We start from the raw sequence: 12,930 nt of genomic DNA on the forward strand, positions 1-12,930 counted from the left end.
CAATCAGTTGAATTGACCAAAAAGTGGACTCCAATCAAGTTGTAGAAATGTCAAGGATGATCAATGGAAACAGGATGCACCGGAGCTCAATTTGGACTCTCATAGCGAAGGGTCTGAATACTTAAGTAAATAAGATTTTTTTTTTTTTTTTTTATCCATTTGCCAAAACGTCTAAAACCCTGTTTTTGCTTTGTCATTATGGGGGCATCGTGTAGATTGATGAGGATTTTTATTTTTTTTAATCCATTTTAAAATCAACACAGTATTAGCCACTTTCCAAGCATTACCGATTGAGAAAACAATGGAGAAAATGCATCCCATAACATTTCAACATGGAAATAGCTGTTCTACCATTCAGCCGACAGTATAGCAGCCAATGTGTGGTGTTCAATGAGACTTGAAAAAAAATGTTTTAAAAAAGGCAGGGCTTGATATTACCCTGTTTATCCATTTGTCAAGGAGGCGACTGAAAATGTTGTTTTGTTGTTTGATGCAAGAAACCACTTGACAAAATAAAATGCATAATTACTATTATAACAGAGAATCAGACAAATTATGCTACCCCTGTGCCTATTTGCGCCGTAGCTTATTTAAGATTTTTTTTTTTTACCTAATTAACTGACACACTTTTCAAAGATGGCTAGAAATGCACACATTTTGTGCTCTTGAAGGAAGCAACCACTCCCCCATTGCTGATAACAAATTACCTATAACTGGTCTCAACTCACTAACTAGCAAATGATATGAACGAATATACAAATGTGCACAAGTGTTTACATGCAGCTCTCGCTTTGATTTCAAAACAAGCGCATCTACTCACAACCGCTCATGCTGTAAACACAGTCCAGATGAAAGTGAATGGCACATAACCATATATGGCAATGGTCTATTTGCATATATACCTACTGCAGCTCTGTTTGGTTACAGCGCAACGGTCTGTGTAGAGTACGGGCCTGAGTCGTGCCTTTCAATGCTATAGAATCCTATTCCGATGTATTCTGCCTAAAACAAAATCTCATGCATAGTTGGTTTTGCATACCAAGTATTGCATAGTTCGTTTTTGTTTCGGTAATGCTTGGAAAGTGGCTAATACTGTGTTGATTCAATCACAATTCCCACAGTAAAGTGAAAAGGTTGATAGTGTCAACTGGGAAAACTCTAAAAAGTTTAGTGACGTTCAATCTCATGCTTCTCTGCATGGGCTGATATTTATTCTGCACTAGAGGAAACATTGGTCCAGCCCTACAAGTAGCAACAGCTGCCAGTTATAACAGCTTCCTAACAGTGATAAGTAGGATAAATAACTCACCCTCCAGAGGTAGTCCAGGCCTATGAGTTCCAAGTCGTCCATCATGTAGGCCCTACGTTTGGCCACCAGCTTGCCTTCCCTGCAGTTGACGGCCTTGAAGAACCTCTCAAAGCACTTCATGCCGTTCTCCGTGAGCAGAGACGGGTCCAGCTGCAGAACGTTGTTCTCAAAGAAGTCCTTGTTGATGTCCGGGTCCAGGTCTGGCTCATCTCCCATCAGCTTGGAGTACCTGTGTAAGAAAAACAGAGTTGACTTGGTGTTTTACATGTTGAGAAAAAGGAGAACATTTGAGTTGTTCTATATGAATGAGTAAAAGGAAATAGAAAGATGTTGGAGCCATAATCACCCATTCGAGGTGATAATAATATTGACGATGGCAGCATACCATTTGAAGCAGGCCTCTCGGTCACAAAGAAAGACTGCGTTCTCAGCCAGGCACTTCCAGATCTGTTTGGCCTGAGGAGCACAGAGCCACAACTGGCCATCCTTCAGCAGGAACCTGGGGACAACACAGACACATACATTAACCATGAAGATCAGACTACAGTGGCTCAGTTCACCATTCACTAATCAAGGAACACGAGCTGGATTGTATTCATTAGGTCATGCAATATAAAACGTTTTAAAAGGGCTCTGCAATGGAAAACAGAAATGAGCACTTCAGTCCCTGCCGGTTACAGTCTTTTCTTCTGTTTGGTGCCTAATGATACTACCCTACGGATGTGATGTCATACCTCAGGAAGTTGAGTCTCTCCTGGACTTCCTGTACGTGGCTGTAGCGGCTCCCTACCCTCACAGTCTGGGGGTCAAACTCCGCCTGCTCGGCTACACAACACACACAATCATCTATGTGAGGGCTCAAGGTGCATTTTAAAATTTTACCCAAATGCTGAGGTTTTTCAAATGGAAAACTAACATGCCAATTGCCCCAGGGTTAGAAAAAGAGGATAGATAGAACATCTGAAATTCTATTTCTCTGTTTTACAGAAGAAGTCTGAAAGTTAAGAATGAGGCAACGATGATGAATGACAAAATGTCCCCTCCTGTGTGAGGTGGTCCGTACCTTTAGAGAACTGCCTCATGGTCTCCATGTAGGCAGAGAGGTTCTCAGCCACCAGCGTGACCAGGGCATGGTTGTGTTGCAGCTGGTTAATCAGGTCATGACGATAGAACACATGAGGACTCCTCTGGGTCTGACTGTAGAGCAGAGAGAGAAGGATGGAGAGAGAGAGACATAAAAGTACAGAGACTTAGTCACCATGTCTATGACAAGCCGACAACATCAACTTTTAGATCAACCCCCCTCCTAATGAAATTACAATAATTTATCTGCAAAATGTTGTTGCTTCTCTGCACCTGTAGTGCAAAGAAAGCAGTATTGGTATATCCAGCATTCTAAACAATACCCCAGGATCTGTGTGTGGGTGTGTGTCTGTGTGCAGAAAGAGAAATGGTGATGAATTTCATTCTTAAAATCACTACGATGTGTTTCGGAAACGTGAGTAAGCAGTGCTCCCGGAAATGCCCCCCAAATGTCACCCTGCAAACAGTCCGTGATTGGAGCTAAGAGGAGCTGGTGCAGAAAGCGATGCTTTTGAGTGAATCTCAAATTACACCCTATTTCCCATGTAGTGCACTACTTTTGCATGCAATTCCCCATACAGTGCACTAATTGACAAGAGACCTTTGTGGCTCTGGTGAAAAGTAGTGCACTATGAGGTCATTTGTGGCTCTGGTCAAAGGTAGTGAAGTAGTGTAGGGAATATGGTGTAATTTGAGATTTACCTTGTGAAAGGTTTGCTAAAGCAGATTTATGAATGGATATAAACATTACAGATCTGTTGTAGCATCTGAGAGAGTCAATTTAGACATTTAACAATTTCAAAGTTTTATTTTTGCCACAATATCCCCCAAATTAGCTGTCAACTTACCCCACTAAGTTCGTTTGTATGTTAATAGGCATTTTCTTTCTGAAAAACAACAGGCATGTGGTGTGCTACATATTTGCTGCATTTACCAATGCTACTTCAGTCAGTACAACTGCACGTTATTAAAAAAGCAGCACCTAATTCAACAATATCTATGCTACTTTGAGAGCTCAGCGTTGAAGAAGCAAGATGCAGTACATTCACTCAGTTTTAGTCTAAGAATTCTCACTGTCTAAGCGTTAGTGAAAAACAGATCAAACTGGATGGCAAGGTCAAATATCAGACTGTTAACAGAAAATGCCTGTTTACAAAAGAGTTGGCATGCTTCAGCCCCTCTGGAAATGTGATTAAAATGCCAGGGACATCTGAGTGTCAGCTATGTGAAAAATTAAGGCCATGCTTTAACGGCATAGAGCAAATGTATAACCAAGCATAGCATTCTGAGCACAACCAAAATGAAAGTGAGTGAATATTTACAAAGTTGCAAAATTCCTTATTCTACTTTACAAATAAGCATGTCTGCTATCCAGTGTACATTTCTGTCTGTTACCTTGTGTCCTTCTTAATAAGCCTCAATTTGTACTCATTCCGTTTCAATATCTTTGTAAATCTCAAACATGTTCAACAAAGTTTATGAATTATGTCTCCCTCCAAACCCGTAGTTGAACTCTGACCCTGTCCATCTCCTTACCTGAGATTCTGGGGAGCCTCTCCGAACAGGCTACAGATCTCTCGGATCTGCTTTAGTGCAGGAATCACCCATTTGTCATTGGTGCGCAACTCTTCTATGAAGCGATCGATCCACTGGATCTTCTGCGTGTCTCTATCCTGAAATGAACACGAACATTAACATCAACAGTATTCAAGGAACACACACAGCCATAAGCCAATTGTTGATAGCACCCCAACAGGGCCCTAAAAACATAGACTGGTTGATACCTCGAGCCGTGTGGGAAAGCAGTCGCCTGGCTCTTGACTGGTACCTAGTATTTACCTGAGAGCAACTGTAGTCCAGGATCTTTATGTGAGCACTGAGTGCCTGGTCCATGATGTCTACAGGCACGTCATCGCTGTGAGCCAGGTTCCACAACAGGTTCAGCACCTTGTGGTGAGAGGAGTAGAGGAACCTTCAGTACTCATATCCAAATGGAGCACAAGAGCTGGAAAAATACATCTCTTTAACCCATGTTCACCTTGTGGGCCATCACGCCATCCTTGTCGTCCTCCGCCAGGCGACGGATCAGTTCCAACAGCTTCTCACGTTGCTTCTTACTGGCGTTCGTCCAACTCGCCTGCAGACCGCAAACCAACCACCACAGGGGTTAGGAGAGCAATGTGTGTGTGCTTCCTCGTCGGTACCGGAAAGTCCCCACGAGGATAGTAAAACTAGGAAAATGATCCCTCCCAGGTCCCCACAAGGATAAAGGCTATTTTAGGCTTACGGATTGCGTTTAGGGTTATGAGTTAAGGTTAGGGAAAAATACATTTTTGGTACCCTCAAGGATAGTGAAACGTGCTGTGTGTGGAGAGAATTCTCTTACCTTGAAGCAGTCAAAGAGGTGGTCGAGCTGCTCAGGAGAGAAGTCCCAGGCCAGCTTGGCCAGAAGGTCGTGTACGTTCTTCACAATGGCCTCATGTTTACCAGCCTGCCGGTGAAACAACATGTCAACAAAAAAATACGTCAGCCATCGCATTGCTGGTTTATCCGTTTTCAACCTTACATTTCACATAGAGAAGATGCAGGAGCACAAACTCAATTTGATAGACCGATCCATGCTTAGGTAAGGGCGTTTCAGCTAATCCATGCTTAGGTAAGGGCGTTTCAGCTAATCCATGCTTAGGTAAGGGCGTTTCAGCTAATCCATGCTTAGGTAAGGGCGTTTCAGCTAATCCATGCTTAGGTAAGGGCGTTTCAGCTAATCCATGCTTAGGTAAGGGCGTTTCAGCTAATCCATGCTTAGGTAAGGGCGTTTCAGCTAATCCATGCTTAGGTAAGGGCGTTTCAGCTAATCCATGCTTAGGTAAGGGCGTTTCAGCTAATCCATGCTTAGGTAAGGGCGTTTCAGCTAATCCATGTTTAGGTAAGGGCGTTTCAGCTAATCCATGCTTAGGTAAGGGCGTTTCAGCTAATCAACCCCAAAGACCTGGAAATGCCCCAGTTAAGACATGAAGGATTTGCCATTCTGTTGTAAGAGCTGTTACGGGTCATATCTCCTTCACCTGAACCATGAACAATGTATAATCATCAATGATGTCTCATCAAACGCACACACACATGTACTACCAAACACACTCACGGTACCTGTGCAGCCCAGATGTTGTCCAGGTCCTGCATGGTAAGAGCTTTCTCCTTGATGACGAAGCGCAGTATCTTCTCTAGTTTCTCTACATATTGAGGCTGGTGGAGGCTGTCCCTCAGCACAATGGACAAGATGTGGTTCTGCTGGATCCACTCCTGACAAACATACAGACATCTTTCAATCTCCACTCAAACACCATCAGTTCTGCCGACTACGCTAACAGAAACCACACTAAGGTATACTCTTTTCACTAGATACTTTGTGGCAAAAGCACTTGTGTAGCGTTAAACAAATACATTTGATTAACTTACATTTTGTATGTGTATATTCATGTTTGCTGACAATTACTAAATAAAAAAAATGTACTTGATTGATGGTTAACTCACCGCCATGCGTTCTGCAGTTAGCCAATCCTCCTCCTCGGGGTTGCCATGCCGATGTGTGTAATAGGACACACTGGAGATTACTTTGTTTACTTCGTTTAGTGCATTCATTTTGCCATTAAAAGAGGAAATTTGCAATAACCTGTGGATGAAAACACAATCACCACAGATTACTATAAACAAATAGTTCACATTGGGGCAATTCCTACCTAAAGTCCATGAACATTACTCACATTTTTACATAACTCTCATTGACATCAATACACAATGCGTGCAGGTATCTCAGGTTAGCATTTAGTCAATAGTTACAAAGTGTTTTAAAACAAAACCTTTAGGACAGTTTGGTCTGAAGCGAACTCACCTAAGAATCATTTTTAACCTAAAAATCTCTAAGTTCTTGACGGTCTCCTCCTGCCCAGGCACCTTGGAGGCCAGGTTCTTCAGGGACTTGATGATCATGGACAGGGCATCATTTTTGGCTTCGTTCTTGGCTTCCTTCTTCAGCTCCTCGTCTGTTAGATTCTCCAGGAACTGAGGAACCATCTCGATGACGGGCAGGAAGTACTTCTTCACCGTGTGCAACGTGAGAAACTCGTAACACTGCCCGAAAGGCCTGGAGGACAAAACAGTCATAACACGTCCAGTAGACCATACTATTCCCATAGCTCTATTGGTTGAAGCATGGTTCTTACAACAGAGTCGTGGGTTTGATTGCTCTACAGGTCACATTAAAGCGTCAATCTAGTCATGAAGACATACCACATCACAGCAAGAGCCTGAGGACTTATTTACTGATGACATGGTAGGATGTTACACACTGGTGGTGAATGGTCAGAGTTAGCTCCATATAATGTAGAAAGCACTGGAGAGCTAGTGAACCATATTCTTTAGATGTCACCCATTAAAGTGTGTGTGTGTGTATGGGCCGACTCACTTGATAAGGGCAGCGATGATCTGGACGTTCAGTGCTTGGCCACTTATGAAGCGATCGTGCAGCGTTTGAAACCCGTTTAACGTGCCGAATTTGTTAATTAAATCCACCAACCAGCCCTGTGAATGAAGAGGAAGAAAAACAAACCACTAGTTAAAAATACTCACCATGCTTCCACTATCCACTCAAGCTGTTCGGCTACACAAATACATCCCTTTAGTCTCGAAGCGGTTACACAGAAAGGCTTAATTGGAGGGAAAATCAGATGTAAAAACTGCCACAGACCCATATCAGAGGCTGCAGCAGTGTTTGTATTGGGTAGACTGCCAGCTACAGCAAACAGTGTCCACATTGACCACCCCAGCCCACGCTCCATTCATTGAGGTTTTCATAGCAAACTCACTCACTCTCCCTCTCTCCCTGGCATTGCCTAATCTCATTTAAACTCCACAACAGTCCAGACACCTCGAGTACATCCGCTTGTTTTATCTCCATTCCTCTTATTTCCTACCCAGTCCACAGAGTAGTCATCCTTTGTTTCTGTGCTCTGGCCCTAAGGCAAGGCGGCAAGGCCAGAGCAAAGAGCGCATTCGTTCTGAGAAAAGAGATTGCCAAAGAATAAAAAAGCCTGTTCTCTGGATTTCTGTTGCTACGGCAATCACGAAGAGTGAATTAGAAAGATTTACCCATGGAACATCCATTCAGAGGATATTTAATTTAGACTCAATTCTATAATTTAAAAAAAAATCTGACATTTCTCACTGTGTCTGTATGAGATTTGGCTGGGAGAGAAAGAGACAGTATAGCCAATATCACATCAGTCCCAGTCCCAAACATCCTCTGTGTATCTTCTTGTCGATCCACCTTGATACAAGAATAGCCTCAACAGTAAATAGGGGAATTGGCCTTGAAGATGGAGGGTTATATATTTTGCAAACAGACGATATAGACAAACTGAGTCAACATTTCTTTCCTCGGGAAAGTGTAGGAAAATCAGAGGATAGATTATAGGGTGTTGGGGGAAAAGTGGGGTTATTTGGTGATTTTGGAAAAATATCTTGGGGGGGGGGGTTAAGTTTGGGGCCGAAGTGTTGCTGTACCACTCCCCGGCAGTCACATATATGACTCCCTGCCGGAGACCAGGGTTCAATCCCTGAGTCCACCGATCCCCACCCTTTTCTCCCACTTGCTTGTCTACCCGTCTCAATAAAAGTGTCATATCACTGAAAATATATATTTAAAAACAGTTTTGAGTCCTTAATAAGGAGTACATTGATAAAACAGGTGGTTGACCAGAGTAATAAAATCTTTGGGGGGGGGGGCCTACCTTGAATTCAGACCCTACCTTTGGAGAGCGAGGGTCAGGGGGCGGGCAAAGAGCTCGTCGTCTGCCAGCTGCGCCCCGGCGGGCACCGTCTCAGAGGGCCTCGTGCCATTGTAGATGTGAAACTTGCAGTGGGGGTTGAAGGCCATGGCCAGCAGCTCCAGCAAGGGGAACCAGTCCTGAGAGAGCTTGGCCACACACAGCTCCACCAGCCGGTGGGTGTTGTTGATGATACACCTCTGTGGATGGAGAGAGAGCGAGATCGGTGTAAGCAATAGAGTGACGGGCTCCACATAGCCATACTGAGGGCTTAGGGGGAGCTTTCTCCATATAGCTGCTACAGAGCTATCCTGTTTCTTCAGAACACATTCCCAAGTCTGCGATAGCAATGTATCAACACAAGAGGCCATCATATTTGCAGGGATGCGAGTGGCCAGGAACTATGTCTATTGCAAGGTTTTCCAAAGGAAAACATGCCACCGGACAACTTACCAGTCATTTGAGAAATAAGTTTAGGTTTATTTCATAACCATTATGTGCAAGAGCTGTAAATGTTTATTGTATTTTGTTTGGAGTGCTCCGTGTGAGCAATGACCATGTGTCTGGTTTATCTTTCCTGATAATCGGGGCGGCAAGTAGTCTAGTGATTAGAGCGTTGGACTAGTAACCGAAAGTTTGCAAGATTAAATCTCCGAGCTGACAAGGTGAAAATCTGTTGTTCTGCCCCTGAACAAGGCATTTAACCCACTGTTCCTAGGCCGACATTGAAAATAAGAATAGGTTCTTAACTGACTTAGTTAAATAAAGGTAAAATAATGTTGAGGGAGCACGTGCACCTGAGCATGCATAGAAGTAACTGGCCTGCTGCACGGAAATGTAAGAATGTTTTTAAAAAATAAAACAATTTTTTACATCCATTACGAATGATAATATAATAATAAAACTATTGTTTCTCAAAGTAAGCTATTTGAAAAATCTTTCCAACATTCTCCCCCTCGATAATCACAATCCTCGGTGTGAAAGAGCTTTGTACCAATGTATCCATAAGGCAGAGGCTGGTGATCTCCCATTTTGATCATTTTAATTCAGATTTTTATGATTAACCACGTGACCATGACCTTGAAATGAAATTGTTCCACGGAAATCGTCATAAAAATGGGCTCTGTCGCAGCCGGCCAAAACCGGGAGGCGCGCACAATTGGCCTAGCACCATCCGGGTTAGGGAGGTTTTGGCCGGCAGGGATATCCTTGTCTCATCGCGCACTAGCGACTCCTGTGGCGGTGTTTCCTCCGACACATTGGTGCGGCTGGCTTCCGGGTTGGATGCGCGCTGTGTTAGGAAGCAGTGCGGCTTGGTTGGGTTGTGTTTCGGAGGACGCATGGCTCTTGACCTTCGCCTCTCCCGAGACTGTACGGAAGTTGCAGCGATGAGACAAGACAGTAACTACTAACAATTGGATACAACGAAATTGGGGAGAAAAAGGGGGTAAAAAATATAATAATATATATATATATTTTTAAATAAAAGAAATGCAGCCTTCCTTCCTTGAGTTAATCACACAATTAACAATTGGATTGGTGAAAACAGTAGTTCCACTGGATAAGTTTCACCAATCCAATTGTGTCAAATGAGTGATTAGCCTAAGGAAGGGACGGGAAGGAGGATGGGTTTTCAAAGTATTGGAAAGAGGGCCCATGACTCCTTGAAAAACGGTGGCCATTGCTTTTGAGAGCACTATCCTGATTAATTTAAATAGAATAAAGACTTACATGTATCTCGAACTTCCACCCGCTGACGGCCTCGTCTGTGAGAATCTTGGTGAAAGAGATGGTCAGGCCGTCCCTGAAAAACCTCTGGCATGCCTCACACTTCACATCAAGTTCTATACAGACAGAAAACAGACAAGAATTAAGTGCATGGAGATTAAGTGCATTGAGCTACCACAGATCATTTTTCTTTCATTTTTCTTTCAAGGGCTACAGGTCAAATATCAATCTAAAGAGAAACTATGCGGAGGCGGACATTTTAATGGGACGTTGACAAAGCACAATTACACTAAAAGAGAATCGACCATCAAGCTAGTCTAAACTCCATACACAGTGGTTGAAATACAATGCTGTCATTGCGATTTCAGATGCGTACATAGCCAAGGACAGACTTTCTATACCATCTTGATTGCCTTAGTTCAAAACATTGAGTAGTAATTTGAGAAATAGAATGAGCCAATATTCTTACCCTTTATACTAAGCTCTATAGCAGCTTCTAGAAGAACCTCCAACTCTCCCTTTGGCAGAACTGGAACCACCCAGCGGGGTCTGGAAACACAAAACATCCACATGATTACAGAGAAACACATTCCTCCTCACAACCACACAGCACTTAGTATCACACACACGGTGTATTGCCGCTTTCCGTGTTATCTGTAGCTTGTGAAGTGTGGAAACCCTTTTTGTTGCTTTTTGTCCTCTGTTGCTGTCTGTCTGCGTGCCACGTGCTGCTTGTCCTACGTTGCTCTGCATGTGCGCACTGCTCATTGTTTGTCTGTATTGTTATCCTAATTGTTTTTAATAACTTGCCCAGGGACTGTGGTTGAAAATTAGCTGGCTGGAAAAATTAGCCGGCCTATAAAAATAAATAGATTACATACAGCTGTTGTCCAGTTTGGCCGTGTGTGTAAGTGTGTGGGTGTACCTGTTGATCATGTCATCCAGCTTTGTCAGGTCTGTGTGAGGGAAGGCTGGCTCCTCCACCTCCTCCTCCAGCTGTGGGGGTCCATCCCCCTGACCCTGCTCATCTAGGGGGCTCACTGGAGAGTTCTCATTGGACGAGTTAGGGGACAACGTCTGAAACACACAGAATATAGGTTAGAAATTCACAAAAAAACGAAACAAAATCAATACCCCGCCTTCTAGCCAACCCATGAGGAATACAACCAACTTCACACAGACATAGGATTGGGCGTTACAGTATTTTACTATACACACACACTGGTATTGATGAAAGGACCGGTTTGAGTTTTTACTTAACCTTCTATAACGGTATTTCAATGTTTGGTTTGATAAATGTGATACACAACTCTGTCACGTGTTATATTTGAATCCGTTTGCTACTTGCAAGTCGCCTCTCCCTCTCCTGCATGCCGCTTCCCACACAAACCCTTGGCCCCTCACACTCAAGGAGAGTTGTTGCTTGACCATGGAGTCACCAGCACATCATGTTCACTCTGCGTGGTCAGACGCAACAATATACTGGTGACACGGATACTGCTTTCAAAGCGTCCTATAATCACACTATTAGTTTGTGTAAATTACAGTCTGCAAACAGCTAGTTAGTCTTTTCTTAGCATGTATTGGCTACAATAATTCCTGTTAGTCGCTAATACTAATCAGCAGCAGTGGTAGTGGCAGCATCAAGTGTGGTGTGTGTGTGTGTGTGTGTGTGTGTGGTGAGTAGCAGAGCGGCAGAACTTGGGAAATGTGGGGGTGTGTAGAGAAGGCTCCTTCTGCTTGGATGACCTACATAGCCAGCTTGCCTCTCACGTCTGGATACGACTCATCTCCAACACCCTCTCTGTCTATATCATTCAGGAGCTTGTGTTCATTGTATCCTCCCTCCTAGTCTCCCTCTCCCGTTCCGCTTAGGTGTGAGCACTGACTGTGGTGTAGTGTTTCCCACAGACACACACGCTTTGTAACCCCCACCCCCCCAGGTTAACTCAACTACATGAGTCTCTGTGCTGCTACTGTGACACTGTGGGCCACTGATGCAGTAACAGTGACACACACCAACACTCAGGTCTAAACAAAACAGCAATACAGCATTCGTCAAACACTCAACGTATCCTGTGTTATGCTTTCAGAGAGGCTAAAACAGGTTGGATTCATATTTGGAGTTACTGTTCGATGATTAAGGAGAGCTTTACGCCCCACGAGGAGGGAGTTGGTTTCATACGATTTGCTTTAGCAGAAAAATGAGCACAGGATGAGGGGGAATGAAAGAGAGAGAAGAGATGACAAGACTCCAGACTGTGACCATTTATTAAAATGTCCTATTTTTGGGGTGGACAAAATCATGAATTTGTTCAACAGTATTAAATTATCCTCATGATTCCTGTAATAAAAAGTGTCTGCCCTGCCACTGTGATTGTACAACATCTCAAAATGAATCTGTAGGGGGAGGGAAACAAATGATTGGGAAGCAACTAGCTCTCCATCATTTTATTTCTCAATGATCATTATTGAGCTCCAAGCACACTATTTTACAATAAAGATATCTGATATAGCTTTGAAATACGGATCTCGCAAAATTCTGCATCGGCTATCGCTACTGCACTAGGCGTCATAGCAACGTTTATTTGGGGGACATTACATTTAATGTTATACTAATGTATGGCTACTAGCAGTAGGTATTATATTAAGCAGGTGTGAAGTACTTCAGTAGTTCTTTCAAGTGTTTTTACTGAAGTATTACAACATTCCCAAAGAAAATAAATGTACTTTTTACCTGCTGTATGTACCTCTGCTCCCAAACATACCCTTGTAAAACGGACCATCCTACCGATCCTCGACTTCAGCGATGTAATTGACAAAATAGCCTCCAAAACTCTACTCAGCAAATTGGATGCAGTCTATCACAGTGCCATCCGTTTTGTCAACAAAACCCCATATACTAGCCACCACTGCGACATGTATGCTCTCGTTGGCTGGCCCTCGCTTCATACTCGTCGCCAAACCCACTGGCTCCAGGTCATCTAC

The 12,930-nt window shown here is 43.4% G+C and overlaps 1 protein-coding gene across 1 annotated transcript in view; it reads right to left on the reverse strand.

Moving 5' to 3' along the window:
* LOC118366724 (probable ubiquitin carboxyl-terminal hydrolase FAF-X) overlaps positions 1-12,930 on the reverse strand; it is a 78,095-nt gene that overhangs the window by 50,971 nt on the left and 14,194 nt on the right. Inside the window, 18 exon segments of the mRNA XM_035749327.2 lie at positions 1,310-1,538; positions 1,695-1,808; positions 2,044-2,134; positions 2,373-2,506; positions 3,241-3,279; positions 3,929-4,065; positions 4,232-4,339; positions 4,431-4,529; positions 4,779-4,883; positions 5,540-5,692; positions 5,924-6,062; positions 6,282-6,533; positions 6,855-6,970; positions 8,197-8,219; positions 8,222-8,414; positions 9,946-10,058; positions 10,412-10,491; positions 10,868-11,019. Coding sequence (XP_035605220.2) covers positions 1,310-1,538; positions 1,695-1,808; positions 2,044-2,134; positions 2,373-2,506; positions 3,241-3,279; positions 3,929-4,065; positions 4,232-4,339; positions 4,431-4,529; positions 4,779-4,883; positions 5,540-5,692; positions 5,924-6,062; positions 6,282-6,533; positions 6,855-6,970; positions 8,197-8,219; positions 8,222-8,414; positions 9,946-10,058; positions 10,412-10,491; positions 10,868-11,019 — 2,277 coding nt within the window.

This window comes from Oncorhynchus keta, chromosome 34 (assembly GCF_023373465.1).
Source record: "Oncorhynchus keta strain PuntledgeMale-10-30-2019 chromosome 34, Oket_V2, whole genome shotgun sequence".
NCBI lineage: Eukaryota > Metazoa > Chordata > Actinopteri > Salmoniformes > Salmonidae > Oncorhynchus > Oncorhynchus keta.